The following is a 14,186-nucleotide window of genomic DNA, read 5'->3' on the forward strand; positions in this document are numbered from 1 at the left end:
AATGTGTTAAAGACACATACGGGAGGTTTGTAATTCTTAAAGCCTTGATAAATGGGGAAGAATATGCATTTTAAATGTTTATTGTCCCCCAGCTCATCCTCTTAAATTCTTGGTAGATGCTTTTTCTAAACTGATAAGTCTCAAGTTTCGGCACATAGGGGGAGATTTTAACTGCCTCATGGATCCCACAGTAGACAGGTTGCCTAAAGGTCCCTCGATACCCTCTGCACAAACTAAACAGTTAATGGGTTTGTGTGGGTAATTAGGATTGGGGGACGTCTGGAGGTGTCTCCACCCTACAGGTAGGGATTTCACATTTTTCTCCAATCCACACAGATGTCACACGAGGATTGATTTTTTTCTGACCCCTGCAGTAACCCTGGATCTGGTGGCATCCTATACGATTGGTAATATTGCCATCTCTGATCATGCTGCAGTGTACCTCATGGTTAAAACTAAGGATGTTACAGTGGATTCAAGGTACTGGCGAATGGACCCCTTTATTCTCATGGACAGGAGGTTTGTGGAGTATTTCTCTATGGAATTTCGGGCATTCCTAGACATCAACATAGGCTCAGTTGATAGCTCATGTGTTCTCTGGGAAACTGCCAAAGCTTATGCCAGGGGGTTTGTTATTTCATATTCCACAAGTAGGAAGCGGCAGAAGGGTGAGCAGCAATGTCTCCTTGAAGCACGGTTGAAAGCAGCAGAGAAGGCCTATTTTGACAGAAGAAGGGCCTGTGCCCGAAACGTCGAATCTCCTGTTCCCTGGATGCTGCCTGACCTGCTGTGCTGTTCCAGCAATAAAGTTTCAACTTTGATCTCCAGCATCTGCAGACCTCACTTTCTCCTATTTTGACAGACCCTTGTTAGTCAAACTACAGAGGATTACAGCACTGCGGTCTGCTCTAAATTCCGTGCTCACGCAGATGGCAAAGAAGAAGCTGGCTTTTGCAAAGCAAAGGTTATACGAGCATAGTGACAAGCCAGGCAAATATTTAGCATACCTTGCCAGAAAGAGAAGTGCCCCACAAACCATTACAGCAATTAGGGAAGGATCTGGGAACCTAACATGTGATTCTAAAAAGATTAATGTGGCGTCCCAGAGATTCTACTCTAAGTTATATCTGTCGGAGAATTGTGAGGAGGGGCAGGCCAAAATGGAATCCTTTTTTAGAGATCTGAAGCTCCCGGGTGTGACTCCCGAACAACAGTCCTTTCTCAATGCCCCATTATCAGAGCAAGAAGTGCAGGAAGCTGTGAGGCAGCTTCAGAGTGGAAAGGCGCCCGGCCCTGATGGACTTCCCAGTGAATGCTATAAGAAATTTATAAGTATACTGTCAGGTCCGATGCTGAATATGTTTAATGATTCATACAGTCATGTTTGTCTCCCACCATCTCTGAGAGAGGCCAATATTTCACTTATTCTTAAAAAAGGGAAGGATCCGGAAGACTGTGCTTCATACAGGCCCATCTCGCTCTTAAATGTCGACTTTAAGATCCTCTCTAAGGCCCTTGCGTTAAGGCTGGAGACTGTGTTACCCTCCATTATTAAAGAGGATCCGACGGGCTTCATAAAGGGTCGCAGATCCTCCAATAACGTTACGAGGCTGCTTAACGTAATTCAAGCAAGCCAATAGCAGTCAATACAGGGATTGGTGATTTCTTTAGATGCAGAGAAGGCATTTGACCGAGTTGAGTGGCTGTACCTTTTCTATACTCTAGACCGGTTTGGTCTGGGCGAAGTTTTCATAAGCTGAGTAAAGGTTCTCCACAGTGTACCTCTCGCGGCAGTCATTACCAACGGGGTACGATCAAGCAATTTTAATATTTCTAGGGGCAGCCGGCAGGGCTGTCCCCTTTCACCATTACTTTTTACGTTGGTGATTGAACCGTTGGCAGAGGCCATTCGTGGGGTCAAAATTACATAAGATCTCGCTGGATGCAGATGATGTTCTATTTTCTTGACAAATCTAGCAGTTTCAGTGCCTTGCCTGATACAATGCATTCACGCGTTTGGTGCTTTTTCAGGGTATAAGACTAATTTTGCTAAATCAGAGGCTATGCCTATGGGTGGTCTTATGAAAGAGTTGGCTCTTGAGAGTGACTATAGATTCCCATTTAGGTGGTCACAGGGGGGTTTTGTGTATTTGAGCATATTCATTACTCCAGTTCTGGATTGGCTGTTCAAAGCCAATTTTACTCAATTATTTGAAAAAAATTAAACAAGATCGCCAAAGATGGGAGGCACTTCCAGTCTCATGGTTGGGTCGGATAGCGCTTACTAAGATGAATATTCTCCCTCGTTTGCTATTCCCTATACGGATGCTCCCCCTGATTTTCAATAAACAAACACTCAGGAGACTGAACAGTTGGTTCAGCTCCTTTATCTGGCACCATAAACGGCCCCCCATTAAATTAGCCAAACTGAGTTGCCTCACAGATCGGGGGGAGTAGACCTTCCGGACATTAAAAATTACCAATTAAGCTCATTCTTGACCTACCTAAGTGATTGGGTTTGTGGGGACACTCTTTCAATATGGCTAGATATCGAAATTTCCCAGGCAAGGTGTCCCCTTACCAGTTTGCTGTTTTTGGACAAGGTGAGGACAGTTAGGGAATATTGCCATAACCCAATAGTCATCAATACTGTTAAAGCATGGAGGGCAATTTGGCAGAGGGAAGGTAATATTGGCAAAACATCTTTGTTTACATCTTTTGTGGGTATGCCGAGTTTTCAACCAGGTATGATAGATTCAGGATTTAAACGTTGGGCAGCTAGGGGTATATCTTGTATGGGTGATTTATTTGTGGGAGATGTAATGATGCCCTTCGATCAGTTAGTATGGAAGTACGAGTTACCTAATAGAGACCTCTTTCGTTTTTTTCAAGTTAGGGATTTTATTCAAAAAAAGACTACACTTTTGACTGATCCCTACAAATCTGGCATAGAAAGAGGGGTACTAAAGGCTAAGAGTACACTCTCTGTCAGTACTCTATATCACCAATTGGGGGGTGCCACCTCAGATGAGTCTGATTGACTCTGCAAGATGTGGGAAAGAGAGCTGGGTGTTGAAGTTTCTTCAGAGGCATGGGAGGATATTTGGGAGAATGCAAGGAAGGTATCAATTTGCAATAGGACCCATGCTTTACAGTTGAAGATTCTCCACAGGGTCCACTTAGCCCCAAACCGTTTGTCAAAATTTAAACCAGGGGTATCTTCAGCATGTCCCAAGTGCAAGGTCTGTATGGGTACTCTTACCCACTGTCTTTGGTCTTGTGACAGGCTTCAAACATATTGGAGCGCTGTGGTGGGTGCAATGGAGAGGATTTTAGGTGTAAGGGTGGAGAAGGACCCTATTTCGATCCTTTTGGGCCTACCCATTGTATTTCCTGCAGACTTGCATAAGGAAAAACTTTTCAATATTCTTACATTCTGTGCAAGGAAGAATATCTTGCTAGGTTGGATATCAGAAAAACCCCCAGGCCTGTCGGGTTGGCGGAAAATTGTTATGAAGCATATTCCCCTGGATTTTCTCACAAATATGGTACACCACAAAACTGAGAATTTTTACAAGACATGGCAACCCTTTTTGAAATACCTAGACACAGATTTATCTGCCACACTAACAAGGGCGTTTATATAGCCGTGACGATTGTGTTTCATGAGTCCAATATCCAGGGAGGAGGAACTGTGAATGTATGAATGTTTAGTTTGGCTGGGCTGAGTTATTACTATTTATTTGTTTGTTGTTAGGTATTTATTTAGTTAGTTAAATAGCTAGTTTAGGGTTTTTTTAATTTTATACTTCTCTATATATGTTTATACATTCGTATAGGAGGGTGGGTTGGGGAATTTTTTTTATTTTTTGGGTTTAGTTTTGTACTATTTTTGTATTGTTTTGAATTGCATTGTTTTGTATTTGTTGTAATATTTAAAAATCTATTTTTTCTTAATAATAAAAAAAAATTCAGGCATGTACGAACAGAAGAGATTCTTGCTCAGCCATGTGATTGAAAGAAAGTTGGAGCTTCCGCTCTCACTATCACTGCTCCAGACTACAGCAGCCTGTATGTTGTCACAACAATTCAGATTTCTCAAGTGGACAGTAACATAACTAAATAATTTGAACAATTACAGTTTCCTTATGACGTCAGATACAGTATGGATTGTTGCTAAGCATCTGGAGTTCCTATCATTCAGAGGATCATTTTAAAGGATTCCATGTCAAATCTAAATCAACATTTGTCCTTAAGTCATAGTCTGCTACAGAATTGTAGAATGGTTACAACACAGAAGGCCATTCAGCTCTGTTTTCATGCCAGCTCTGTGACAGCAACTAATGTCATTCCACTCCTCACCTTTTCTACATATCTCTGCAGATCTATTCTCCAAATAATTAGTCAGTTTGTTTGGTTCATAGCCAAGTTTGAATCTACCTTCACTGTACATTCAGGCACTGCAGTACAGATACTCACTACTCACTGTGTAAAAACATTTAGAATCATAGAATCCCTTCTGTGTGGAAGCAGACCATTCAGCCCATCAAGTCCACACTGACCCTCTGAAGAGCAACCCAACCAGCCATAACCCCCTTCCCTATACCTGTAAACCTGCATTTCCATGGCTAATCCATGGACACTATGGGTAATTTAGCATGGCTAATCCATCTAACCTGCACTGTAGGAGGAAACCCATACAGTCATGAGGAGAATGTGTAAACTCCACACAAACAGCTGCCTGAGGCTGGAATCAAACCCATGAGGCAGCAGCGCTAACTACTGAGCCACCGTGCTGCCCAACTTTTCTTTATTTTACTGACAGATCTCTTGTCATTCACCCTAAATTAATATCTCCTGTTTCTTGACGCTTCCATCAATAGCAACAGTTTCTTTCCCTGAAGTCTGTCCAGACCACCTCATGATCTTGAACACCTCAATCAAATATCCTTCCAAACTCCTCTGAAAATAGATTCTCCAATTTCATAATTTAAGTCCCTTATTCTGTTCTTGTGAATTGTTCTTGTGAATTGTTTTGTCACCTTTTTTCATGCTTTCACACCCTTTCTAAAGTGTGGTACATAGAATTGAAAGGAAACGCCACTTAATATCAAATCAATGTTTTATAAAGATTCAGAATAATTTCCTTGCTTTTGTACTCTATGCCTCTATTTATATAACCCTGGCATTCCTGTGCCTTAACCAGTTTTCTCAATCTCCCTGACACCTTCAATGTCCTGTGCACATTTAGCATCAGGTCCCTCTTCACCCCTTTTTAAATTATATCCTTTTTTATATTGTCTCTCCTTGTTTTCCTTATCAACATGTATCAGTTCACATTTTTCTCCACTAACCTTAGTCTACACTGTTTCACTCACACCATGAACATAGTGCATTACAGCGCAGTACAGGCCCTTCAGCCCTCGATTATGCGCTCACCTGTTAAAATAATCTGAAGGCCATCTATCCTACACTATTACATTATCATCCATGTGTTTATCCAATGACCATTTAAAGGCCCTTAAAATTGGCGACTCTATTACTGTTGCAGGCAGGGCATTCCTCGTTCTTACTACTCTCTGAGTAAAGAACCTACCTCTGACATTTACCTTATATCCTAGGAAAAAGGCTCTCACCGTCCATCCACCCTAATCCTCTGAACATCTTGTATGTCTCTATTAAGTCACCTCTTCACCTTCTTCTCTCAAACGAAAACAGCCTCAAGTCCCTCAACCTTTCCTCATAAGACCTTTCCTCCATACCAGGCAACATGCTGGTAAATCTCCTCTGCACCCTTTCCAATGCTTCAGATCCTTCCTATAATGTGGCAACCAAAACTGTACACAATACTCCAAGTGCAGCTGCACCAGAGTCTTTTACGGCTGCAACATGATCTCATGGCTCCAAAACTCAATCCTTCTACCAATAAAACCTACCATACTGTACGCTGGTGCCCGAAATTAAGATTCCACCCACCCCCAACAGAATTCAAAATGGTACACTTGTTATTGAAGGGGACAGCCATATGGGATCCCTGCACTGTCTGCCTTTTCCCTTTCTGTCCCCAGCCTGTTTGTCCAATATGTGCAGGAAAGTTTGCTGACACAGTTTGTGTATACTGGATTAGTGGTGCTCACTTGTGGAAATTTGGTTGGAGAAATAGCTGATGTGGTTTAATCAGTACAAAGTGTGTGGTGATGCATCTTGGGAGGTCAAATAAGAGGAAAGTATACAATAAATGGCAGGACCTTAAGAACATTGATATGCAGAGGGATCTTGAAGTACAAGTCCAAAGCTCCCTGAAAATGGCAATACCAAATGGATAAGATGGTAAAGAAGGCATATGGTATGCTTGCCTTCATTGGTCAGAGCATTGGGTGGGTACTCCAGGTTTGGAGTATTGTGTTCACTTCTGGTCACCACAATATAGGAAGGAGGTTGAGGCTTTGGAAAGGGTGTAAAAGTGGTTTACCAGAATGTTGCCTGGATTGGAGTGTATCAACGAAAGGGGATGTTGGACAAACTTGGATAGTTTTTGCTAGAGTGTGGGAGGCTGAGGGCAGCCTGACAAGTGTACAAAATAATAGAGGTGTGTTTGGGGTGGATAGTCAAAGTCTTTTTCCCCAATGTCAAATACTAGGGACTGTAGTTTTAAGGTGAGAGGGGAAAGGTATGTGAGGCAAGTGTTTCTACACAAAGGGTGGTAGGTACCTGGAACACACTAGAAGTGGTAGAAGCAGATACAATTGCGATATTTAAGAGGAATTTAATTCACACACAAACAGACAAGGAATAGAGGGAAATGGACCATTTCCAGGCAGATGGGATTAGTTTAGAATGGCATTATGGTTGGCACGTGGTGGATGGAAGTGCCTATTCCTATGCTGTTCTATGTAATCAGGGAAAAATGTAGCAATAAAACTAAAAAGTCTGCGATGTGACAAAGGATATTAACTTTTTCCACTGCAAATTTGTTTTTTTTGCCCCCTTTTCATGCTTTATGTATGTTTTTTTTTCCCTAGAGCTTCCTTCTATTTCCTCCTCCGCTTGTTTTAACTTAAACTTTTTCCTCTATTATCTCATTCCACCCACCCCCTGCTCTTAACTCCCATTCTTTTAAACTTCTTCTCTCCCTCGCTGAGTGTGGGGGACTCACCTCAGACTAAAGACGCCCCCGGTTAGTTCCTCCTGTGACCCGCCGTGGTTCAGAGCCATGTCTAACCCTTTCCACTCCGCTTATCTGCGGGGAAGCTTCGGCTCCTTCGCCGCCGACATGAGGAAAATGATCAACGCGCCGGAGATGAGGTGAGAGCGGCCACGGAAAGCAGGACATTCCGGGGATTGGAGGAGTACAATAGGCCCCACACGGACAGTCTTAATTTCGAATTTGAAAATAATAGATTACGGATAATTCTAGGAGGATATGCTTAAAAGTGTCATGATAGCTTGTATTTTGATATAGAATCATTACAGGGAAAAGTTTTCTTTAAAAATACAAATATATATTTTACAAAACTTTTCAGTTATGAATAACCTTAAAATAAAAGCCTGTTTTTCTACACGTATACTTCATAAGTACTTTCATTGGCTGTTTCAGGAATATGCTGGAATCGAGAAAGGATTCTAACGACTTGTAACATTTAATTGATACTTTGTGAACAGCTAAAGGTGCATTACTGGTGTGTCTTGATTGAATGATCTTACTGCTTCGGAGTTGAATTCCTGTAGAGAACTTCTTTCTAAATTCAGCTACAACATCTCACTTTTTGGTGGTCACCGTCTGGTTTTTGAGTCTGGAAATTTCTAAACACGAAAACCAGTGGGGAGTCAGATGATGTAATGAAGAATACCCAAAATTCAACAGTTTGTAAAGTTTCGTGAAATACGTTTAGGTGGTAGCCAAACTCTAAACGGTAGATTCGTGCTTTTTGCTTACCTTTACTAATTTCTAGAAGTGCTGTATGAGTAATGATTTGATTAATGCAGTTTTGCATTTTAAAAAATCCCAAAGGAAGTCTTTTGAGTAGATTGGAACAATCTCAAATTACTGTCCTGACAAATCACTTAGCTTAACCTATTTAATGAAATATCATGTTGCAACAAAAAGTGGCATTTTCTAAACATGAAAGGAAATCATTTACATTCCCATAAAGGCGACAAGGGTATCTTGAAGTCCCCACTAATCGCTAATACATGATGCATTGAATGGTTAGTGGTTGTGGTGGAATCAAGGGAACAACAGCTGATAATTGTAAAATCAGGCACAGTGCACACTACAGTGAGGGATGTGGAATATTTATCTTATTGAAGACCTGCTATTAATGGATGAAATCAGTTGAGGGCTGTGGACACAAAAAATCCAATTAATTCAATTTTTAAGAGAGAAAAGTGAAATGTTGAACTCACCACTGTTTTACTGTAATGGCTGAGGTTGCATTGTCTCAGTGAGCCTTCCTATGTCTGCTGGCAATGAAGAAGTTGCTACTGTAACTGTTACTCCAAAATTTTACCCGTTAGTCTGGAATGCAGGCCTTTCTTTGCCAGAGAAACTTCTGAAAATAACTGCTCACTGCTTCTCTGTTTCCTGTCACTCAGCCAATTCTTGTATGCATTATTTTACCGTCCCCTTTATTCCACAAATTATAAATTTCCTTAAAAGTCTCTTGTCCAACACTATCAAATGCCTTTTAAAGGCCATGTAAATCATATCATAGCATTGCCTTTATTGATCTCTGTTAAATCCTCCTCAAAACTGAACAATATGACTGAAAATAAATCTCATGGATAAATCATTTGGGAAAATTGCTAATCTATCTCTGTTACCCACCTCTTTGCCCCACCCCCTTTCCCATTCTGCCTCTTGCTGTCCCACTTTTTTCACTATTACTGCCCTTACCCATTTCGGCTGTCTCCCACTCTCCTGCTTTCCTCCTTTTCCAAATTTCCCACTCTCACCATCTCTCCTTTTCTAATGTTAGTCTCTCTCTCTTTATCCATTTCCTCACTCTCATTCCAGGACAGATGATAGAGCCCTTGTTTTTCCAACTGAGTGATACAGGTATTATGTCAATAATCCTGTATTGTATTCTGGGAACTCTAAACAGACCGTTCCAAACAAATGGAAAAGAAAAACTTTGCATCTCAGGTAGACTCTCTATGTGGAAACAATGTTTAGTCCCTATGTGCAGATTCAAACTGGTTTAATTTTCACTGCCAGTTGCCCCTTCCCCTCCCCCCACATGTTCACTGCAACCCCAGGTCTGACCTTTGTGAGGTGTTCCCTTCAGGTGTATGGCTCATCACTTCAGGCAATTGCAGTCTGCAACAAATCCAGTACGTGTGGAAATAACCTGACAACTTTAAGCACATAGTATGTTGAGCTAAACCGAACAAAACAACGTTTCTGAACAGAACCATTCACACACTTACTGGATTTCAATTGTTATCACTTTCAGTGAAACTTGCACTGAAACTTACAGGATGGTCTGGTTGATTTGCTGCTGTCTTTGCCTGGTGCTATAGATAAAAGTGCAAGACTGAGGATGCATTGTATGATTAAGCTTTCCAGTTTAAACATAGTAGTAACATCATCTGGCAGTTTGAGAGGCCTTTACTGAAAGATGATATACTGCACCATGCAGGCTCATGGCACTTTTTAATATATTGCAGTCTAATAATAGCCCTGCACTAAATTACACAAGAACCAGCATTTGGCAAACATTAAATGAGACTGGAAATTAAAATTTCCATTGATACATCTAATTTCTAATCAAAAACAGAGTTACATTAATTAGCCACCTTTTTTAGAAAGTAGCTGAAACAGCATTTGTTTACAACAGGAAATAAGGATATAAGGATAGATAACCTGACGCTATACAAATACACTGTTTCAATCAGAGAAGCAGGCAAAAGTTATCTGCAAAATCCATTGAATTAGAATTCAGCAAAGCAAATTGTAATGATAGCCGAGAGATTCAAGTCTAGATTAGAGTGGTGCTGGAAAAGCACAGCAGGTCAGGCAGCATCCGAGGAGCAGGAAACTCGATGTTTCGGGCAAATTTCAAGTTAATTACCAGCAATGTTTTTGTCAAGTGTGTTGGTGTGGGGGGAATTTCTCTTTTTGCTAACCTCTGACTATTACTTGCCAACATGAAACTGAGTGCCCTTCATGTTAGAGATCACATCCTTCTTCTGGAAGGAAGAGGTTTGATAATTGAATCACCTTTATTCATTTGACAATTATTTTTTGACCCTAATACTTCCTGGCTGTCAAATTTCCAGTGACGTTGCTCACCATTTGAGTGCCATGCTATTATTATCATTAACAACAATAGTAACAACCCACATTTCTATGAAGCTTCTTGTTTGCCACAAGCTATATGTATAATAAGGAGGAACGTGATTTGGATGTGGAAATTGAGAGGAATAGGGAAACAGGAATGGAGACCAGTTGAGGAGGAGCGGTTTGGGGAGATTCTTGAAAGCAAGATGTTCAGAATTGGGAAGATATCTAACGAAGCAAGACTGGCAGCTCATGTTAGTGGATATTTATAATGGCCAACTCATCCAAAATTGACTCATAATTCTATTTGCTTCACTTCTGAACCCACAGTAATTACATCTGGTGACTTCCTCATATCATAAGCAACATTTGTACTGTCTTTTAACAGTTGATGTGTTGATGGGAACCATGTTTGGCAAGCCTACCTGCATTCTCTGGTAGGAATTTGTCTTTCTGTTCAATGATCTCTGTGTCTAATGGAGCACCTTCAGACTATCAGTCACCAAAAGAATCTTGGAAGCTGTCCAACCGACATCACATTTAAAGTTATGCGGCTGCTGAGGCACACGAATTAGATTTTATGTGTATACATCATTCAGATCTTTTCCACACACTAACTCCTTTTTAACTTTGGTGCATTCCTGATGATTGCAGCTTTAAGTGAAATAACTTTATGTGAAGCATGATTTCCCATAAAAATCAGGGTTAAAACCAGAGTTGAATTCCCGCGGATGTTTCTTGCCTGAAAAAACCAATGTACGAGTAAGTGTGCATTCTTAACTGAAGTAACTTGCAAAACATAACAGAAACATTGTAAAAATTCAGATTAGACAACATTCACCCATGACTCAAGGATGACTTGCTTTCTGTGTGGCTGCTGAGTACAGTGTGCACACTGTAAACTCTGCCATGTGTGGCAGGTGTTGCTTGGAAAGTCAGTATCTGCTTGTGTTGGTACCTTTCCAGTAACAGTTAATGGTGTTACCGGTTCTTCTGTTCACTCTGGCACTGTGTGCTCTCTTTATGTCATTTCCATGAAGGTTTCCATTACCTCTTCCGTGAGTTAGATGTTCTTGCCAGTTGCTCCCAAAACAAAATGTGAGTGGATTCAGTTTCAATGCAGTCTTCCTCTTCAGCTAGAACTATGTGAAGTTCATGTTTGGCAATTCCACTCCATAGGTTGCAAGAAATTAAACCAAGTCAGCATGATTGACTTTAACTTCCCTTGTCAATGTCATAATGTCATATTAAGCCTCAGGAACAGTATAATGATTTTCTTCTTGGACACTGACACATTCAGGCCACAATCTCTGCCATACATTGTCCACACATGTTGATGTGACTTCATGCAAAGCTTTACCAGTATTGTTGATGTCTTTGTAGCCATATCAAAATCCCTTAACTGATGATGCTTTCTAACAATTTGTTCCCTTGATGTGTTGAGAAAAGGTACAATGGAGGATTTGAGTGGTGGTCTGGTATTACTCCCTGATCAATGGGCTGTATCAATGAAGTCAAGTGGGTGCGGGAAAAGCAGCTTTACATTTTCAGAGACTTCATCAAGGCTGATGGAAGAATCTACATAGTTATCCAACAGGGGCAAGATGTTAAAGCCAAGAATCTGGCACAATATGCAAACAAACAGGATTGGCATACAGTGAGACATTCCTGAAAAAGTGACCCCATCATCTAGGTTTTCTTTTTGAGTACCAAAAGAGGTATAGATGCTCCTAGGAGTAAGCCCTCAATGCCCTTTGGTGCTTCACTCTGGTACACTACTAAAAGCTTAAGCCTAAAATCTCCTGCAACACTCCATGAGACCATAAGATGTAAGAGCAAAAATTGTCTATTTGGCCCATTGCGTCTGCCTACCATTCGATGAGATCATGATTAAGCAGAAAATCCTCAACTCCATTTTCCTGCTGTATCCCCATAACCCTTGAGCTCCTTACTGATTAAAAATCTGTCTGTCTCAACCTTGAGTATACTTAACGATCCAGCGTCTGCAGCCATCTGTGGTAAAGAATTCCACAGATTGACTACTCTCTGAAGAAGAAATTTCTCCTTATTTTTTGTTTTAAATGTGTGACCCCTCATTCTGAGATGATGCCTTCTGGTCTCTGACAAGGGGAAAGGACTTCTCAACTGCCTGAGGTTGGCAGGCATCTACTCTGTCAGGCCCTCTGTGAATGTTATCTACTTCAGTAAAGTCTCCTCTCATTTTCTAAACCCCTACACATACAATACTGACCTACTCAACCTCTCCTTAAAAGAAAATACCTGCATCCCAGGCATCAACCTAGTGAACCTTCCCACTAAGCAGAACTGTCAGGTGATTTTTGGCAGCTTGTACTTATTGACTTTGTCTTCTCTGGCAAAAGGTATGTCTTTTGTGGCATACCTTTTACAAAATAAGGCCTCCCGCTCAACAATACTGTAAACTTGTTTGGCTGAGTAACTACCATCTTCAATGACTGTCTTCAAATGGGAAGGGAATTCATTAAATGCTTTTGCATCAGCACTAGCTGCCTTGCCTGACATTTTAGTGTTGTGTAAACAGGAGTACTTCTTGAAACTGTTGAATGACAGTCTGAGAAGTCTCACCTTACTAATTTTGTTAGGCCTCAAACAGGCTATTGACTTTTTCTTGGATTTCCATCAAATTTAGAGGCACCTGGCACTGGTTTTGATCTTTGATCCAACAAGTCAGATGCTTTCCATGTACTGTCCAGACCCAGCATTTAAAGGTGTAATAAAGAAAGAAAGACTGCAGAAAGCTACAGAGGGATTTGGGCATGAATCTCAAAAAAAAACTAGCATCCAAGTTTAGTATGTACCAGGGAAACAAATGGAAAATTGGATATTATTTTAAAGGGAATGGTGAATTAAAAATAGAAATTATTTGCTAAAACTACAAGGTATTAGTCAGACCACAGCTGGAATACCATGAACAATTTTAAACAAAGAAAATTACAGCACAGGAACAGGCCCTTCGGCCCTCCAAGCCTGTGCCGATCCAGATCCTCTCTCTAAACCTGTTGGCTATTTTTTAAGGATCTGTATCCCTTTACTCTCTGGATCTGTCTAGATGCACCTTAAATGATGCTATCATGCCTGACACTACTGCCTCTGCTGGCAATGCATTCCAGGCACCCACCACCCTCTACGTAAAAAAACTTTCCATGCATATCTCCCTTAAACTTTTCCTCTCTCACCTTGAACTTGTGACCCCGGTAATTGAATCCCCCATTCTGGAAAAAAGCTTCTTACTATTCACCCTGTCTACCCCTCTCAACCTCCGTCTTTCTAATGAAAATAATCCTAATCTACTCAATCTCTCTTCATCGCTAATGCCTTCCATACCAGGCAACATCCTCTGCACCCTTCCAAAGCATCCACAAATTTTGGTAATGTGGTGACCAGAACTGTGTGCAGTATTCCAAATGTGGCCGAACCAAAGTCTGATACAATCGTAACATGACCTGCCAACTCTTGTACCCAATAGCCTATCTGATGAAGGAAAGCATGTCATATACTTTCTTGACCACTCTATCGACCTGCATTGCCACCTTCAGAGTACAATGGACCTGAACACCTAGATCTCTCTGTACATCGATCTTCCCCAGGGCCTTTCCATTTACTTTATAGTTTGCTCTTGATTTGGAACTTTCAAAATGCATCACCTCACATTTGCCCAGATTGAACTTCATCTGCTACTTCTCTGCTCAACTCTCCAATCTATCTATATTCTGCTGCATTCTCTGACAGACCGCTTCACTGTCTGCTGCTCCACCAATCTTAGTGTCATCAGAAAACTTGCTAATCAGACCACCTATACCTTCTTCCAAATCATTTATGTATATCACAAACAACAGTGGTCCCAGCACAGAACCCTGTGGAACAT

General features: G+C 41.0%; 2 protein-coding genes across 18 annotated transcripts in view; one reads left to right on the forward strand and one right to left on the reverse strand.

The window, feature by feature from the left end:
• The window catches only part of LOC122554275 (dynein light chain Tctex-type 5), a 122,079-nt gene that overhangs the window by 59,904 nt on the left and 47,989 nt on the right, over positions 1–14,186 (reverse strand). For 3 of the 12 annotated variants that reach the window (XM_043699048.1, XM_043699044.1, XM_043699042.1), the window contains exon 1: positions 7,937–8,148. The exons of 1 other annotated variant lie outside the window; for it this stretch is intronic. In XM_043699048.1, the coding sequence (XP_043554983.1) occupies positions 7,937–7,994 (58 nt within the window). In that variant the 5' untranslated portion in view covers positions 7,995–8,148. Of the gene's footprint in view, positions 1–7,156; positions 7,658–7,677; positions 7,804–7,936; positions 8,149–8,406; positions 8,830–9,429; positions 9,488–14,186 lie in introns of those variants that run through there. 8 more of the 12 variants (XM_043699041.1, XM_043699039.1, XM_043699037.1 and 5 more) reach the window with 5 other exon arrangements.
• LOC122554273 (BTB/POZ domain-containing protein 19-like) overlaps positions 7,226–14,186 on the forward strand; it is a 154,767-nt gene continuing 147,806 nt past the window's right edge. For all 6 annotated transcript variants that reach the window (XR_006312954.1, XR_006312955.1, XM_043699030.1 and 3 more), the window contains exon 1: positions 7,226–7,305. Coding sequence is in view for 4 of the 6 variants with exons in the window: in XM_043699030.1 (XP_043554965.1) it covers positions 7,274–7,305 (32 nt within the window). In the remaining 2 variants the exon portion in view is untranslated. The remainder of the gene's footprint in view (positions 7,306–14,186) is intronic.

Source organism: Chiloscyllium plagiosum, chromosome 11 (genome assembly GCF_004010195.1).
Source record: "Chiloscyllium plagiosum isolate BGI_BamShark_2017 chromosome 11, ASM401019v2, whole genome shotgun sequence".
NCBI lineage: Eukaryota > Metazoa > Chordata > Chondrichthyes > Orectolobiformes > Hemiscylliidae > Chiloscyllium > Chiloscyllium plagiosum.